At 40.9% G+C, this 16,235-nt stretch overlaps 1 protein-coding gene across 1 annotated transcript in view; it reads right to left on the bottom strand.

Moving 5' to 3' along the window:
• Positions 1-16,235, bottom strand: part of slc43a1b (solute carrier family 43 member 1b) — a 31,264-nt gene that overhangs the window by 13,599 nt on the left and 1,430 nt on the right. The window contains exons 2-8 of the mRNA XM_068726618.1: positions 12,333-12,491; positions 9,941-10,124; positions 9,768-9,823; positions 9,330-9,406; positions 3,192-3,284; positions 2,211-2,344; positions 748-890 (exon numbers count right to left, since the gene is read on the bottom strand). Of these exons, the coding sequence (XP_068582719.1) occupies positions 748-890; positions 2,211-2,344; positions 3,192-3,284; positions 9,330-9,406; positions 9,768-9,823; positions 9,941-10,124; positions 12,333-12,486 (841 nt within the window). The 5' untranslated portion in view covers positions 12,487-12,491. The remainder of the gene's footprint in view (positions 1-747; positions 891-2,210; positions 2,345-3,191; positions 3,285-9,329; positions 9,407-9,767; positions 9,824-9,940; positions 10,125-12,332; positions 12,492-16,235) is intronic.

Here is a 16,235-nt window from a genome sequence, read left to right as displayed (position 1 = left end):
ACATTGTTTTACATTGAGACTGTTTCACAACCAACTGAAAGCTCCCAGCTTGTTTTCAAACTCAGGGCGTCAAATACCGACGCTTTGTCATGTCTCTCGGCGTCTGATACTGACGCACAAGGCTCCCAATCGCATCTGTATGAAACACAACAGACTTTAAAGTAACTACAATGTAACTCAATCTGGGAAGGGTAGGTGGGTCAAACAAACACAGGACTTTCACCCAGGAGACTGCTGTTTGTGTCTTCTGTAAAACCAACAATGTGTTTTTTGTCTTTGTGTTCATAGGGAAAAGTTTCATTTTCATTTTACAAATGTAGTATTTTTAATCCAAACTGCAATCTTTTTTTCCTAAACGCAACTAAGTGGTTTTGTTGCCTAAATCTAAGCAAATGTTTTTGTTTGAATTCACAACATGAACCCTGTGTTTACGGTGACTGTAATGGAGCGTCTTTTGACTCGTTGGGCTGCCCAGGGCTTTAGAAATGGGTCTAACCAAGTGATCGGGTTGAAGCCTTCATAGCAACTTTAAACATTAGCATTATATGCCGTTCTTTCTGTGAAGGCATAAAGACTAAAGGCTCACAACACATTATACGTTGTTTGTATAATCCTTATTCAGAGCCTTGTAAGCTGTTTAGCTCTTTTGCCAGTCTGTATGCTAAGCTATGCTAACTGCCTCCTGGTAACATGGATATATAAATAAAGATACAACAAAAGTTTAATGTCAATAATAATGTTCCATACCCTGGTTTGTGCTTTGAGAGTCTGTCTGCTCGGGTTCTGGCTGCTTAGGTCCCATCATGTCTTCCATGACAGTCACATGGGTGACATACCTGTCCCCAGTCATCTTGTCCTCTGTCACAACTCCACTCAGCTTCACCTTTTTACTGATGAGAAAAGAGAAGGCGATTGAATGTATGATAAAGAATCTAAAATAACTCCAGCCCTTATCTAATGGTGAACCAATGAGAAGTAATTTACACCTGTCACCATCTCAAAAACATTTGAACCTGCTGAGTGTTATATCCAGGAATTCTTTACTGGACATCTGCTTTCAAGTCGTGGAGTGTCCAACATGTAGATGGCTCAGCATTTAAGTCTTCCGTACATAGAAAGACAGTCTGCTTATTATATGAAAAATGTGTGGAAAGTGGAAAATCTGACCTGATTGATGGTGTCGGAGGAAAGGGGTTACCAAAATCATGAGGAACCAGGTTTGTCTGCAGTGACCACTGCTGTAATCTTTGATTGAATTAATACAACCCACAATTAGCTAACCTCCCGTCTAGATCACAAGTTTATCAGATATATTTTTCACTCGCATGACTCATACAACAACAGATACACTCTCATTTTAATTTATACAGATGTCTGAAGCGGCTGTGACTCTGGTGCAGAGCAGCAGCTGAGCGGCAGCGAGGCAGTCAGCCAGGGGCCAGTTAAGAGTACTGAGTTTGGAGTCAGCAGCCAGTCAATGGCAGAATGAAACAGGCAATATAAAGGGTGCTTTGAGAACTTGTGAGTCCCTGCAACCACCAGAGAGGTCCTTGAGCATGCAGCCTTAAATGAGCAGCCCAAATAAAGTGCAGTTTGGTGCAGATCTCATCATTTACTGTTGGAGATAATAATTATCCTGTGATGACGGAATGGTCATATCAATTTTCATGGCAATCTACCCAGTAGTTGACTAGTTATCTTGCTCTAGTGTTGGACTGTTTTCCCATTGGCCTGACAGACCAGCTGAATCTGTTCACGTCTTCAGTCTCTGTTCTGCAATCTCCCTGGAATCTGCCAGACTGGTCACTATGCAAGGAGCCAATTCATTACTGTATAATATAGTAAGGAGATTAATTAAGCCAAAGTAGTACCTGGGGGGAAATTGAGATATGTATCTAGAGATTTAATTTGAAACACGTCAGCCACATTTCTCTGATCACTCAGCATAATAGGATATGAATGGATTATTATATTATTATTACATTTGATTTATTATATTGAGCTGTTTGATACGCTTCCCCTAAGTGGAGAAAAATAATAGTTATAATGCAGCTTACAAATCATAATTGTATGTGTCTTCCTATAAAGAACCTAAAATAACGGAGGTTATGGAGTAGCACGGTGAAACTCGTGACTGGATTTTCCGGTGAAGGTTGTGATTGTGTGTGTTTTCACAAGTACAATAATGTTTCTACAGGATGAGCACTGACGTGTATCTGACGTCTTCAGGTGCAGGGAAGGATTCAGCAGGCCAGTTGAGGAAGCAGTTTATGAAGACTGTGCAGGCCATACCAGACCAAACCCACATGATGACACGAAACGACGCGCCAAGGTCATAAATCAACTGGAGCGGTAAGACAAGGGTTTGGGAGGAAGGCAGGTAGAGAGAGAGACAGGTAGAAGAGGAATGAGGGAGAAGGAAAATATGTTGAAGTTGAAATTAAACATATTGTGCACGTAGAGCAACAATATGTGCTCAACAAATTTACAATTTAACAAGAACAATTTCTCCGTATTTTTACATCAAAATCCAATGACCTTTTCTTCCTGTAAAACAAAATATGCCGAGTGCGTACGTAAGCCAGTACCAACCAATTTCAACCAGTAACATCATTACATCCAATCATCAATCAATCTGCAACTTCTAGTGACAAAGCCACAGTCCTCTGCAGAGCCTTATCGCTACATTCTTTGCGTTTTAGTGGTCCAATCAAATACAAGCCTTCTTTAATGAATGATGAAATCCTACTGCGATCACTTCTTTTCATTCATTCCCTCTCTCTCCCTGCTCCCGTGTGTGCATTTTCTTCCTTCTAATCACAAATATATTCCTTATCCTTTGGTTCTCATCTTTTTCATTATTCCTTCTATCCTCTCACTCTTTCTCCCTCTTTCTTCTCTCTTTTCTTTCTGTCTTTGTTTCTGTTCCCGTAACTCTTCTTGTACTTTTCCTACAGCTTTCAGCAATCACATGTATTTTCTACAAAAATCATATTCTTCACTATAGAACATTGTAATAGGCACAATTGGCAAATATGTTGCTGACTGAATATTTTATTATAAAACTGCACAAGCAAGTTCACGACAACAATCCTAAATTAACATTTTTTGTGATGATTATGTTGGATAAAAAGGATGTGTGTGTGTGTGTGTGTGTGTGTGTGTGTGTGTGTGTGTGTGTGTGTGTATACCTTGACACCAGGGAAGGTGACGGCTGAAGAAGCATAGGAGCCGATCATCAGGGAGAGGATGGTTGATCGTACATTCCCAAACATGTTCGGCAGCTAGATGACAGAGAGAGAGAGATGAAAGACAAAGGAGACTTCTATAATATCAGACAAAGATATGAACCACCATCCTTACCGGTCAGCAGTAAATGTGATCTTAATGTGTGCTTAATCTATTAATCAGCTACTGTATGACCTTTGATCTCTTTCAGACATTTCTGTAGTCAACATACAACGTAAAACAGACTAAAATGAATGAACATATATCACTAACTAATTCATTGTTATGAGTAAACTAACTAACTAGCTTTTCATGAAGGGTGGACATTGAGCTGATTAACACACACACACACACACACACACACACACACACACACACACACACACACACAACTAACAGAACCAACATGGCAAAGCAGCAACATGTTCAGTCAGTATTTACAGCTCAAACTCTGCCACTGCCAGTACTCCCACCCCCCCCCCCCCCCCCCCCCCCGTAAGTGTGGCGACATATTGATTCGAACCTGTTGGCATCAGCTTCACTCAGCTCTGCACTAATGCAACCAAATGAAACATGACGCCTGTGTTACCATTGTAAGTCTATGGAAAATGAAGGTGTAATGTCAGCAGTCGGTCAGATGAAAGAGGTCTCGTCAGGTGCTCGTGAAGCGGAGTATGTGTGTGTATGTGTGTGTGTGTGTGTGTGTGTGTGTGTGTGTGTGTGTGTGTGTGTGTGTGTGTGTGTGTGTCTACAGACTTTCACTCTAACTATAGACACAGCTGGAGTGCTGCCAATCACACAGCTGTTCACACTACAGGCTTTCATGTTCCGTTTAAACGTATTGCTCAAATCAGATTTTATGGATTGGAAAGCCCAATTGTCTTTTTGTGGAGGGAACCAGGGCGATGATAACTTCCTGTTGGCCTACAAAATGACATCATCCCTGCACGACTTTATTGTGTACGTAGCTGAGGTCATGTCAAAAACACAAACACTGAAAAAAACTTGTCTCCCTGAAGTGTCCCTAACTCTGATATTCATTCCTGCTAGCTGCTTCATTGCAATGTGGGGCACTGGGCCCAAACACAGGGCTGTTCCACCTCTGTCAACACTATAGACTGATACCCTTCTCTAGGCTGCAGGCAAAAAAAAAAAAGGTTCAGACTTGGCTCTTTGACAATCAAGTAGTTTGTTGTGTACTCTGCTTGTGAGTTTTCACCCTCTGTGTTATCTCAAACTCTCTAATCTAACTTATTCAGTGAAAACAAGCTTTCTGACTGTGAAAAGAACCAGGTTCAATCACGATGTTGTTTTGATTCTGTTACCTGGAACTTCATGACTTTTTATTACAGACGTGCCCAATGGGTATGTTGTTGAAATGAAAACTACTGTACATGAAGTGGTTTGGTGTATGGGCACAATATGCTAGCATATTTCTATATAAAATCTTTGAACAAAAATAGCTCTATAACATTGGACTAAGTGATATATTGACATTACTGGTCCTAGCTGCTAACAGATTGTTCAAAAGCATATTGAAACCTAATACTGAGCCATGATTTGTATTATCTGAAGACCATATGCTTTCAGCTGATGGTGCAGATGTATTTATATATTTATAATTATTTATGTATTTCTACAACAATGTAGAACAATGCACAACCCACATCAGTTCATGTTTAACTTTAGTGGTGCAAATGCCCCTAAGAAGTTTGCAACACAAAGTCACCAGGGCTGTTGGGCACATAGTAATTGCCTGCTTTGTGTGGTTGGTAATCCAGTTTTGAGAACTTTTGGAACAGTTGTAGTAGTGGTAATAAAAGTAGTAGCAGTAAAACAGTGTATGTTGTTTATTGATGTTGATGAACAAATAACAGCTGTGTTTGTCTCTCCGTCTGTCTACAGTCCTCAAGCTCAACTAATGTCATAACTCTCTGCTCAGTAATGTTTCCATGTTGTTGCTTTGCTTCAACCTCTGTTTTTTCCATTCTTATCTGCCCTCCCTCTTTTCGTCTTTCCGTTCACTTTACCATCTGTTCTGGCCTTCAGTTCCCTCTTCTCTCTATCATTATTTTTGCACTGCTGTAGTGCACACGTAGTTAAGAGATCAAACAAATAATAGGTGAAAAACGTATCAACATGAAGTCAATTCCCCAATATACATTGTCAACTCCAGAAGTGGAAACACCAGACTAGATTGGTGATATTGTACAATTCTACAAAAAACTGAATTATGTTCATGTCAAATACCAAGGTGTTTCCAACTCTCACTCTCGGTCTGCCCATTGCAGCTATAGTATGGTAAGGTTAGGAAAAGATCATGGTTATTGCAAACTGTGGTTAAGATGTGAACATTTTGTTAAGGTTCAGAATTGCGTAGTGAAAGCGACAATTAAATTGAAGCAATCTAAAGCAGATGGTGTCATTATTCTATAGCCATTACATTTTACAATCAACATTTACTTCATAATGAGAAGTTAAAGGGACATAACACTGCTGGCTCTGGTCAGTCAGTTTATTGTAGTACAAACTGCCTTGCAAAGTTCACAGGGCATGTGTTTGCATCTAGTTAGGTTAGCTGGGAATTTACACTGTTTACCTCATGTAGTTATGTAAGAGCTTTTCATCAAGATAATATACAGCAGACACAAACACACACCAGACCAGGAATGACAGCAGTGAGGCCAGAATTACCATGTCAAGTTCAGGACATGGTCTAGGTCAGAGAGAGAGTTGACAAAGGGAGTGGGCTGTCGGAGGGTGTGTTGTCCGCCCATGTTTTGGATTGGCTGAGAGGCCGCATCAGAATTTAGAACAAGTGGAACAGCATGTGCTGCTTGGCAAAATGTGCACACACACACACACACACACACACACACACACACACACACAGATGAACATGTGTTTATAATCCCATGTATACTCAAAGCGGTCCAAACCACACTCACGCTGTTTGGAACATGACTATTGAACTTTATGCTTGTAGATATGTGTTCTGGACTCAAAAGAGTAAATCCACGATCAATCACAGGGCTCAGAGAATACTACTGCTCTCCTCTGTAGGTTGAAACCTTCGACATTTATATCTCTGGCCACATCCCAGTCTGTGACGTCACTGCAGAGGTTGACAGAGAGAGAGATATGGAAAGTGCGTATGGGGCATCCCGGTGACCTAGCATTAGTCTATGCAATGTACCATACTGTGATGTGATGTCCAAGGTGCAAGTCCAGACAGCAGAGACCTTTGTTGTCCCTGTCCCCTTTCTACTTCATGACTTCTACACTGGTTGGCTTCTGCTGCACTAATGATGTACACAGACTGATGAGAAGGCCTCATTTAGTTTGACATTGAGATGCTAATTATCTTTATTTTCATCAGCACCAATTATAAAATATAGGACTGAAAATGAATGTAGGCAGTCATCATCAATTCAAAATAGGAAAACTCAAAGAAGCAGTATACGTTGCTAATGCTTCATTCATTGACTTCTATTTTTTTGGCTGTAAACATGACATTTACATATTATCACCTTATAAAGTTGTTATGGTGAGCATGTTATCAAACTGTTGTCTATTTACACAGACACGGAGCAACATCAGCATTCAATTGGAGTTGTATTGGTGTCCACCTGATGAAATAAAGTATTTTAGCACTGTTTTGTCTCCACCAACTACTAAGAAAAATGTCTCTTTAGACGCTGAATGCTCCGCTTTGATCACCAGCTAGTCTCTAACTTTGTTGCTGTTTGGTGATGGGCAGGTAGTGTAAAGTGGATGAACTGAAATCAGTGGGAATTAAGTTCATGAGATGGAACAGCTACAGTGGCTCAGTGGTGGAGCAGCGTAATCCTTCAATCAGGGGATCGGCAGTTCGATCCCCGGCTCCACTAGTCTATGTCGATGTGTTCTTGGGCAGAATTGCTCCCATAGCTGTGTGTGAATGTTGTATGAATGTTAAATAGTCCTGATGGGCAGGGGGCACCTTGCATAGTAGCCCCTGTCATCAGTGTGTGGGTGAATGATGACATGTAGTGTTAAAGTGCTTTGAGTGGTCAGAAGACTAGAGGTATAAGTAAAGTCCATTTACCATTTGATTAAAATGAATGATTAGTGCTGCTTTCAATTTATGAAGTGATCAGTGTCTTTAGTGTCTTTGTGTTGGTATTTTTTTTTTATCATGTATTATAGGGTTATGATATTATAACAGAATTACTTTTGAGCAGCCGTTCAAAGCGTGTGTTATTACAATATTTCATCGTTAAGATTCAGTGCACTGTGGTCCACTCAGTCCAGTTTTACATGACAATATTATTGTGTAACAAACCAATTATTCTAAATTATATTTTCAATAATATATATATATTATATGACAAAGTAAAAATCATCTGGTTTAGTGATAGTTTCAAAGAATGCAATGAATGTTAATAAGTTAATAATAACTACTGATAAGTTAGCATCTGAGCTTTTAAAAAATAAAATAGAAACCATAGAAACAGCTGCTTCAACACAAAATATTGTAGTTAAGCTAGTTGTATGCTAGTTATTGCCAAACATAACTTTGTACCATACATCATCTTTTTAATACATTTTTGTCAATATCCATGAAAAAGGATCCTAACTGACTTTCCATCTTAATTTTTTATTTTCAATTTGTGTCCATGGACACAAAACCAATAGATTACATTTGGTGACTATTTCACGAACTGGGCATGAAAACAACAACAAGGTAGAGGAGAGGAATGCCAACATATATTCACAGCACTTGTGGCATTTTCTCTGGCATTTATCAAGACACCTCCTTGTATGTTAGGCTACAAAACATGGTATAGTCATTTACCAAAGAAAACGTGTTGACATTTTCATGCATTGTGTTTGTAGTCAGTTTAAGTCATGGTAAGTTGATTTTCAGTAGGAATTATTATCTCGTAACTCAGCATTAAAGATATAGAGGTATTATGGTATTGTATTATTTTCAGGTTCAAACATGTGTTTTGGGTATTTACTGGAACATGTTTACATGCTTTAATATTAAAAATAAACATTATTTTCCTCATACTGTCTGTCTGTACGTACCTGTATTCACCTTGAATCTGAAACGCACCTGTCTCTTTAAGTCCCTCTCTCTGCTCTGATTGGTCTGGCTGTCGCTGTCTTCATAACATCACTGCTTGTTTTGATACTTTCACAGTATTTATTTACCTGTTTTTTTGTTTTTTAAAGCATGGACATCTTACTTTCTACAATATGGGACCTTTAAGTTCTACAAAAGGTGCTTTGGTAGAACTGCTGTTCCTTCATCAAGAAGGTGGTTTAGCATCTGATCTGGATGTCTCCTGGATGCTTCCCAGGCATGTCCAACTGAGAGGAGGGATTATAAATCCCGGATGGGCTGGGAACACCTCAGGAGAATATGGAGGAAGTAGCTAGGTATAGGGGCATCTGGGATACTTACCCTACATTACATTACAGTCATTTACAGACGCTTTTATCCAAAGCGACTTACAATTCAGTATCTATCTACACACTGTAGACGCAGCTACGGGAGCAATTTTGGGGTTAAGTGTCTTGCTCAATGTGACGGTTCCCTGTCTGGGTCATTTGTTATGTTCTTTTAAGCCAGCAGGACCATAGATGCTGATCGTTAACTGGAGACACCTGGGCCCGGTGCTCCCGTATAAAGATCCGCCCTCTTTTCAATCTCTCTCTCTCTCTCTCATACCAACCACCCATGGAGCAGCATGGACGGCTCGTGCTCCGCCATTGCAAGATATTTGTTGGTTGCTTTGTACAATAAACCCTTTATTGGTGCAAACTGACTGCGTCTCCCTCACTAGTGCCACGGCTGCGGAGCCAGGTCGTGACACTCAAGGACATGAGACTAGTAGAGCAGGAGCCGGCTATCGAACCGCCGACCCTCTGATTGAAAGGCGGCCCTGCTCTCCACTTAGCCACGGTCACCCTTGCTTGGAGCCACGGCTAGGGTGACACGGCTTCCGTGTGAGGAACCATTTCTTAAGTTCCGTTTTGAATACATTTTGACACTTCTCAGCTAGTTTTTCAAATTGAGTGTGTAGGCGCCTGTGTGTCAGTGGGAATCATACTGTGAGTGAAGTGAAGGTCAGGCAAATTCCTCCGAAGCCGTTGAAGGAGACAGCGAGGAAGATGAGGCCAGACAGCACTAAGGGGAGACATGGAAATTAAGGTTAAAAACTTTACTGGTACATTCAGCATTATTTACAATGTGGGTGTCAATGGTTATACCTTTAACCATTCCCAACTGAAAGTGAGTCCACTTAACATGTCCTTTATAATCACTGATTGCATAGAAAAACTATGCAGGTGACAAAATGTAATTTTTGTTTGCCACACAGTTTGGGTATTAATTGTTCTTTCTTTTCTAAGTTACTTAAACTGTTTATAGCCTGCCTTTATGTGACTGCTAACTTTCCTTGTCTTGTTTGAGTCTGTTTTAAAGATGCTACAGCGTCTCCACAGTAGTAGGATTGAATGGAAGCATTTGACATGTTGAAGTGTCTTACCTTTGGGGTCATATGCAGCGGCCGCTATCATTGCACAGGAGGCTGCGAAACATGAACTGAAATGTACAAAGGATGTCAGAGCACACATGGGGTGTGGTTTCAATGTCATTTTCATTTTACACGTTAAACACTCATCTTCAGATGAAAAGCAGACAATAAACAGTCTGTCTCACCTGCCAATGAGCCTCAGTGGGCGAGGTCCATATCTGTCCATCAAGATTCCCAGGGGTAAAGTGGCTGCACTCAAGAGGAACGAGCCAATGGTGAAGCCGAGGTTCAGTATCTCTTCCTGCTCCACACAACTCCGCCAGTCACCATCCTCAATAGAAGTCACGTTGGTGTCGACAGTCTCATTTTCTGGATAGGGTCGAGAGAAAAAGTCAGCAGAGAATAATCTGTTGAAAGTAGAGAACCAAACACAAGACTAGACATGACAATGAATGAAACAAAATAAACACAAAACACCACTGATAAAGGCCCTGATAACTTAGTCAGTGTTAGAAGTCAGGTGCAAAGGGGCCTCAGGGTCTGAAAAGTGAAGCCAATGCGGAGGTGCAATAAACCTGCCATCTCTTTAATGGCCATCAGGGGGCGACTCCTCTGGTTGTGTAGTAGTCTATGAGACAATGACTCTACTTCTCACTTGATTTATTACCTCAGTAAACATTGTAAACATGAGTTTATGGTCTCAATCTCTATTTTCAAGTCTTCTGACTGATCTCAATTTGTATATGTAAATGATGAAACCTCCATGCACACCAAAGTTAGTAACGGAGTTCCACAAAATTCTGTCCTTGGACCAATTCTATTCATCTTATATATGCTTCCTTTAATCAATATTATCAGAAAACACTCCATAAACCTTCATTGTTATGCAGATGATACTCAATTATATCTATCGATCAAGCCAGATGAAACCAACCAGCTCACTAAACTTCAAGCATGTCTTAAGGACATAAAAACCTGGATGACCTGCAACTTCCTGATGTTAAAATCAGACAAAACTGAAGTTATTCTACTAGTCCCAAAACACCGCCGAAACCAATTATCTAGTGATATAGTTATTGTAGATGGCATTGCGCTGGCATCCAGCACCACTGTAAAGAATCTCAGAGTTACCTTTGATCAGGATATGTCTTTTGACTCCCAGATAAAACAAACTTCAAGGACTGCCTTTTTTCCCCTACGTAACATTTAAAAAAATTAGGCACATTCTGTCTCAAAGCGATGCAGAAGAATTATGCATATGTTACCTCTAGACTAGATTACTGTGATTCCTTATTATCAGGCTGCTCTAATAAGTATCTTAAATCTCTTCAGCTGATCCAGAATGCTGCAGCTCGTGTACTAACAAAAACTAAGAAAAGAGATTATATTACTCCTGTATTAGCTTCTCTACACTGGCTCCTTGTAAAATCTAGAATAGAATTTAAAATCCTTCTGCTATAAAGCCCAAATTGGTCAGGCACCATCATATTTTATAGAGCTTCTAGGATCATATTATCCTACTAGAGAGCTGCGCTCCCTAAATTCAGGGTTACTTGTGGTTTCTAGACTCTTAAAAAGTAGGATGGGAGCCAGAGCCTTCAGCTATCAAGATTCTCTTCTGTGGAACCAGCATGATGGTCCGTTTAGAGTCAATTAGACCATAAAGCAGGGTATGCTTTAGGGCGTGTGATTGACAGGTCGCTACCACGGAGTTGTTCAGTTTTTCACGAGTCAAAATTAGCATCCTAATTTATATCACATTTAACATTATGGATGCACCTTGTTAATCAAGCTAGCTCCGCATGACTAGAAGTCTAAGTCAACAGATAACTAGATGAACTATCTGGACGGTGGCATGACCAATGCAAAGGGGGCAGTAGAAGCATTCAAAGGTATCGAAACTTCGGCACATTAATATAAATCTGCATACAGATATCACCAAAGTAAAGATTTTCATTGTTATTTGAGTGAACTGTCCATTTAAAATGTACTAACAGAAGCATCCTCTCTCCTGCCTGACCTCTACTGTACCAGCTGACAAAAACAGCCTCCATCGTCCTTGTCCTGGATGAAGCTTCAACATGAATACAATTGATGCTAGATACAAAGTATGGAACAAAAACACTTAGCAGTCTTGTTGGCAGACACATCCAGGGTTATTTTTTTTCCATTGCAGCCATATCTAAAACAAGCAATATGAAGAATCAGTTGTTAAGTTGTTGTCTGGTCTGTCATTGAAATCAGTCCTTGAATAAAGACTTCAAAAATCCAACACACCCATGGTCTCCCCAAAGAACCAGAAACACCACTCATAACATGGTCAAAGTGTTTCTTCACTAAGTCATAGGCACCACAACATTCAGCATGCTGTCTGTGTCACATTTATTGTGTCACCAGAAAAGCTGTCAAAATGCACTGTAATGTAAACATCTGTATGTTGGTAAAACTGCAGCTTTGAAACTATCCAAGAGAGAGGTATGTGTCCGATACTGTATACAGTATATATACTGTATATCTGACTGTGGACGATTACTGCACTACAGACAACCAGAGGAGCTGATTGGAGGGTGGTCTTACCAATACAAAGGTGGGAATAGAAGCCTTCATTCTTCAGCATGATGAGCAGTGAGCCCCAGCCCAGCAGAACAGCAGAAAAGAGCAGGTTCTCTATAATGGCTGTGATAGCCATCCACCACCTCCTCCTGTATGCTTGGGCCAAGCTGGGAGCCATGACAGCTGTAGACACACAGGAAAACATTAGACCACCAAATAGCCGGAAAACAAGTTCTCCTGGGAACCAACACGTCCAACAAATCCTCACTTTGCACCACCCTGTATTACTACCTTATTCCCCTTTCAAACATGCACTGCAACCCTGAACTTATGTAGACATTACCCAGAGGAGCTGTATATGGGAAGGCAAATATCCGAATCAGTTGACATTAAACAGACTTTACCCTGCCGGCTGCCTTGTACAAAGTCTGAGTAATGTTCATTTGAGCCCATGTGTGAATAAAGCTGCTCATTGTCCAAAGAATTCAGAGAGTGGGTGTGGTTATGATGTTTGTATCATACAGCTGGCGCTAAATCAGAACAATACAAACATCTAGGGTAAAGAACAAGGGTCATTTACATGAAGAAACGAAAAGTCTAACTTCAACTTGTTTATGATCAAAGTGTGCACTAGCTCTGTGACCGCGGAGTAATCTACATCATGTCCTGCCTCCTGTATGCTCTGCCCAGGCTCCACCCATCACCTATTTCCACATCGGACACAAACAATTTTCTGCGTCAGTGTCACATAACATTCTGCTTTTCACCTCAGCTCACAGGTTCTGTCCTACCAAAGTGTCCCTAAGCAAGGCACTAAAACTAAACAGTAACCTTAGATCAGAGGTGCAGTTCTCCTCAATTGAACCTTTTCTGTGGATTTTCTGGTCACTTGTTTTCTCTGTATCTTGTGTTCTGCTAACATGGGCATGGGGTGGTGCCATATTTCTGCAGATGGAAGAGGGCAATAATGCAAATATGTAGATCGTAGGGTCCACAGTGCTAAAAGACAACAATGCTTTATTATGCCTGTGGGGAGAAAATGCATTTAGTCATGTGTGTGCGTATCTAACTCTCCACCGCTAATCTCTCTTACTACTGGACCCATCAGCCTAATATTTTGTGCACATTGCAATGATCCACTGAAGTTAGGGAGGGACAACTGAGTGATATTCAATTCTTCTTTGTTTGGGGGGAAGAGGGAGACACACCTGGCGGACGACTGTTGCTTGTTGTCCTGTCAGACTAATTTGTAGCAATACCGTGTGTAGCCCTCTGGTGGGTACAATATTATCATAACTACTAGAACTGATAGCTAGGGCTTCAAAATGGAAACCCAAGTTGTAATAAATCATAGTTCCTTCAAGTTAGTATGTCAAAGTTAGCTAACATTTATAGCACATATTTCTGCTGCTGTAAACCTAGGAATGTCCAAGTTGTGAGCTACTTTTAGGCCATAAGGATCCACACAGTTGGTTTTGCTGAGGAACACTGAATAGAAACTTTCGGGAGAACCCTACAGAGTACCCTTCATTCTGTCACCATTAAACACTATCACTGTTGCATCAGTAAAACTCTGTGGAGCTGCACATGGTGTCAGCTGTGAGCTGTCATGAAACCTTGAATGGAAGCATGGGGAGGGGGAAGATGAGACCAAACAGGGAGGAGTTTGACCCCACTTCACCTTCTACGGTAGCTGAATACAGTCTATGAGCTGGAGCTATCAAGTGTCCTGCACTGATGTAGTCCATGTGCACACACCTAAGCACACACACACACACACACACACACACACACACACAAACATTCCTGTTGAACTACAAATCAGTGGACCCGGTGTTCTCCCAGCTATGAGTGTGCAAATATTTGATAGACTGACTCTGGTGAGTGTGTGTGGGTGAAGAAAGCAGTGACTCAACCTGAATAAGGCACATGTTTGCACACCGGAAGTCCAGTAGACCACGGAAATAGCATATATCTTTCTCTCTCTCTCTCTCTCTCTCTCTCTCTCTCTCTCTCTCTCTCTCTCTCTCTCTCTCTCTCTCTCTCTCTCTCTCTCTCTCTCTCTCTAAATCTCACACACACACACACACACACACACACACACACACACACACACACACACACACTCACTCCCAACTCATCAAATACTGACAATTGGTCAGTGGCCCTATGCTAGAAAGTATGACGCTCCAGGTTCACCTTTAGTGCTATTTCATGACGTGTCAGGGACAGCGTGTCAGTTTCCACTTGTTACTTTGTTCCACTTGTCTGTTTTCAAAACGTAAGTTCATTTAGTTTTTAGGTTAACTTGGTCATGTTTAGGTAACAAAACTACTTGGTTAGGTTTAGGAAAAAGTTGTGGTCTAGGTTAAAATAACTACGTTTGTCATGTAAAATAGGTATGCTTATTGCATACCTGGCACACACACACTTATATCAGGAATTGTAGGGAAAGCGCTATTCTGATTTGTGTGCTGTCTTTTCTTTCCAGATACTTCTGTATCTGACGGCAGCAGGGTGGATATTGTATTTTAACATCATTTGAGCTTTTCGCAGGCACCTCTTGTCACCAATATCACTGATGGTAAATGTACTTGTATAGCACCTTTCTAGTCTTCCGACTACTCAAAGTGCTCTAACGCTACATGTCACACAGCCATTCACACCCATTCATGTCCAAGGACACAGCGACATGGACTGGAGGAGCCGGGGATCTTCTGACTGAGGGGATCATCACCCCTCACTACTGATGTCACTGATGCTCAGTAGATGGGTACCAATTATCTTCTAGATGGTTTTAATCACCCGCTGTAGAGTCCTCCTGTCCTGGGCTGTTCACATACCATGCCAGTTTGTAATGTTTCAGTCAGGATGCTTTATATTGCTCCTTTGCAAAAGTTAATCAGAACTTGGTACATGAGTTTTGCCTTCTTAAGTTTCTTAAAGAAATACAGCCTTTCTTCACCATGGTGGAGATGTGGCTGGATGAACATGTCCAGCTCTCTGTGATCTTGCGTCCCAGGAACCTAGAACTTTTCACCTACTCCACCTCAGCCCTACTGTAGACTTGAGCAGGCTGGGTAGTGGAAGAGCCTTAGGCCTTAGCTGCATTAGCTTAACTCATACCACAGCTCTCTTAGTTCTCTTCCCAGGACGCTCAATCAGTTTTCACTGGCGTTTGGTCTGGCTGGATGGTTGGAAGATGTTGTGGGCAGTGATCGCCTCGAGGTCTGCTGCACTTCATTCAATCGTCGCACTTCCTTTTCCCATGTTGATGAGTGTATTTCTGTCATAGATGGATCAAAGTTTATGGGAGCCACTGGCTAATGGTCACCATGGTAACCCTAACTGTTACAGCTTTGGTCTTCACTTTGTGATTTCTGTGTGTGGTTGCCAGTTAATATAATTTGCAGCAGTCTGATAGGCTGGATATGTTTGCAGCAGCAGCAGGCCATCCCAGACAGGTTTCTGCTTTCTTTTTTAAATCATTGTGACCATTAACTCATCAGCTAATGTGTGAAAAGAAAAGAAAAAAGAGAAATATATAAATATATATGTAATATATAGCCGCCTATATTATCCATGTGCTAACTAATATTACACTTGTAGCCTATTCTTCCTGTCTAAAGTGAGCCGCTGTAACTTTTGAAAAAGCCAATAACTAAATAACAAAATATTCTTCCTCCTACAAATGAAATAAAGACCAGTAGTTCATGCTAGTGAGTCAGTTTTCTACTTACTATAGCATTTAGCATTATCCTGTACTTGTCACTTGGGTGAACAATGGCTGCTGTTCAGCTTCAGTTACATAGGCAAGGCCAAATCATGAGCTTTTATAATTTAAGTGAATAAAACAAGGAACACATGTCGGACCTGATGGAAAATCACACAATGTCCAAAGGCAGATCATTGACCCTCAGAGGCTCA

This window comes from Cebidichthys violaceus, unplaced genomic scaffold (assembly GCF_023349555.1).
Source record: "Cebidichthys violaceus isolate CVI_PGR_0920_01 unplaced genomic scaffold, fCebVio1.0.p SCAF_4, whole genome shotgun sequence".
Lineage (NCBI taxonomy): Eukaryota > Metazoa > Chordata > Actinopteri > Perciformes > Stichaeidae > Cebidichthys > Cebidichthys violaceus.
The sequence above is the reverse complement of the archived record's forward strand: the minus strand, read 5'-3'. Positions and strand labels throughout refer to the sequence as shown.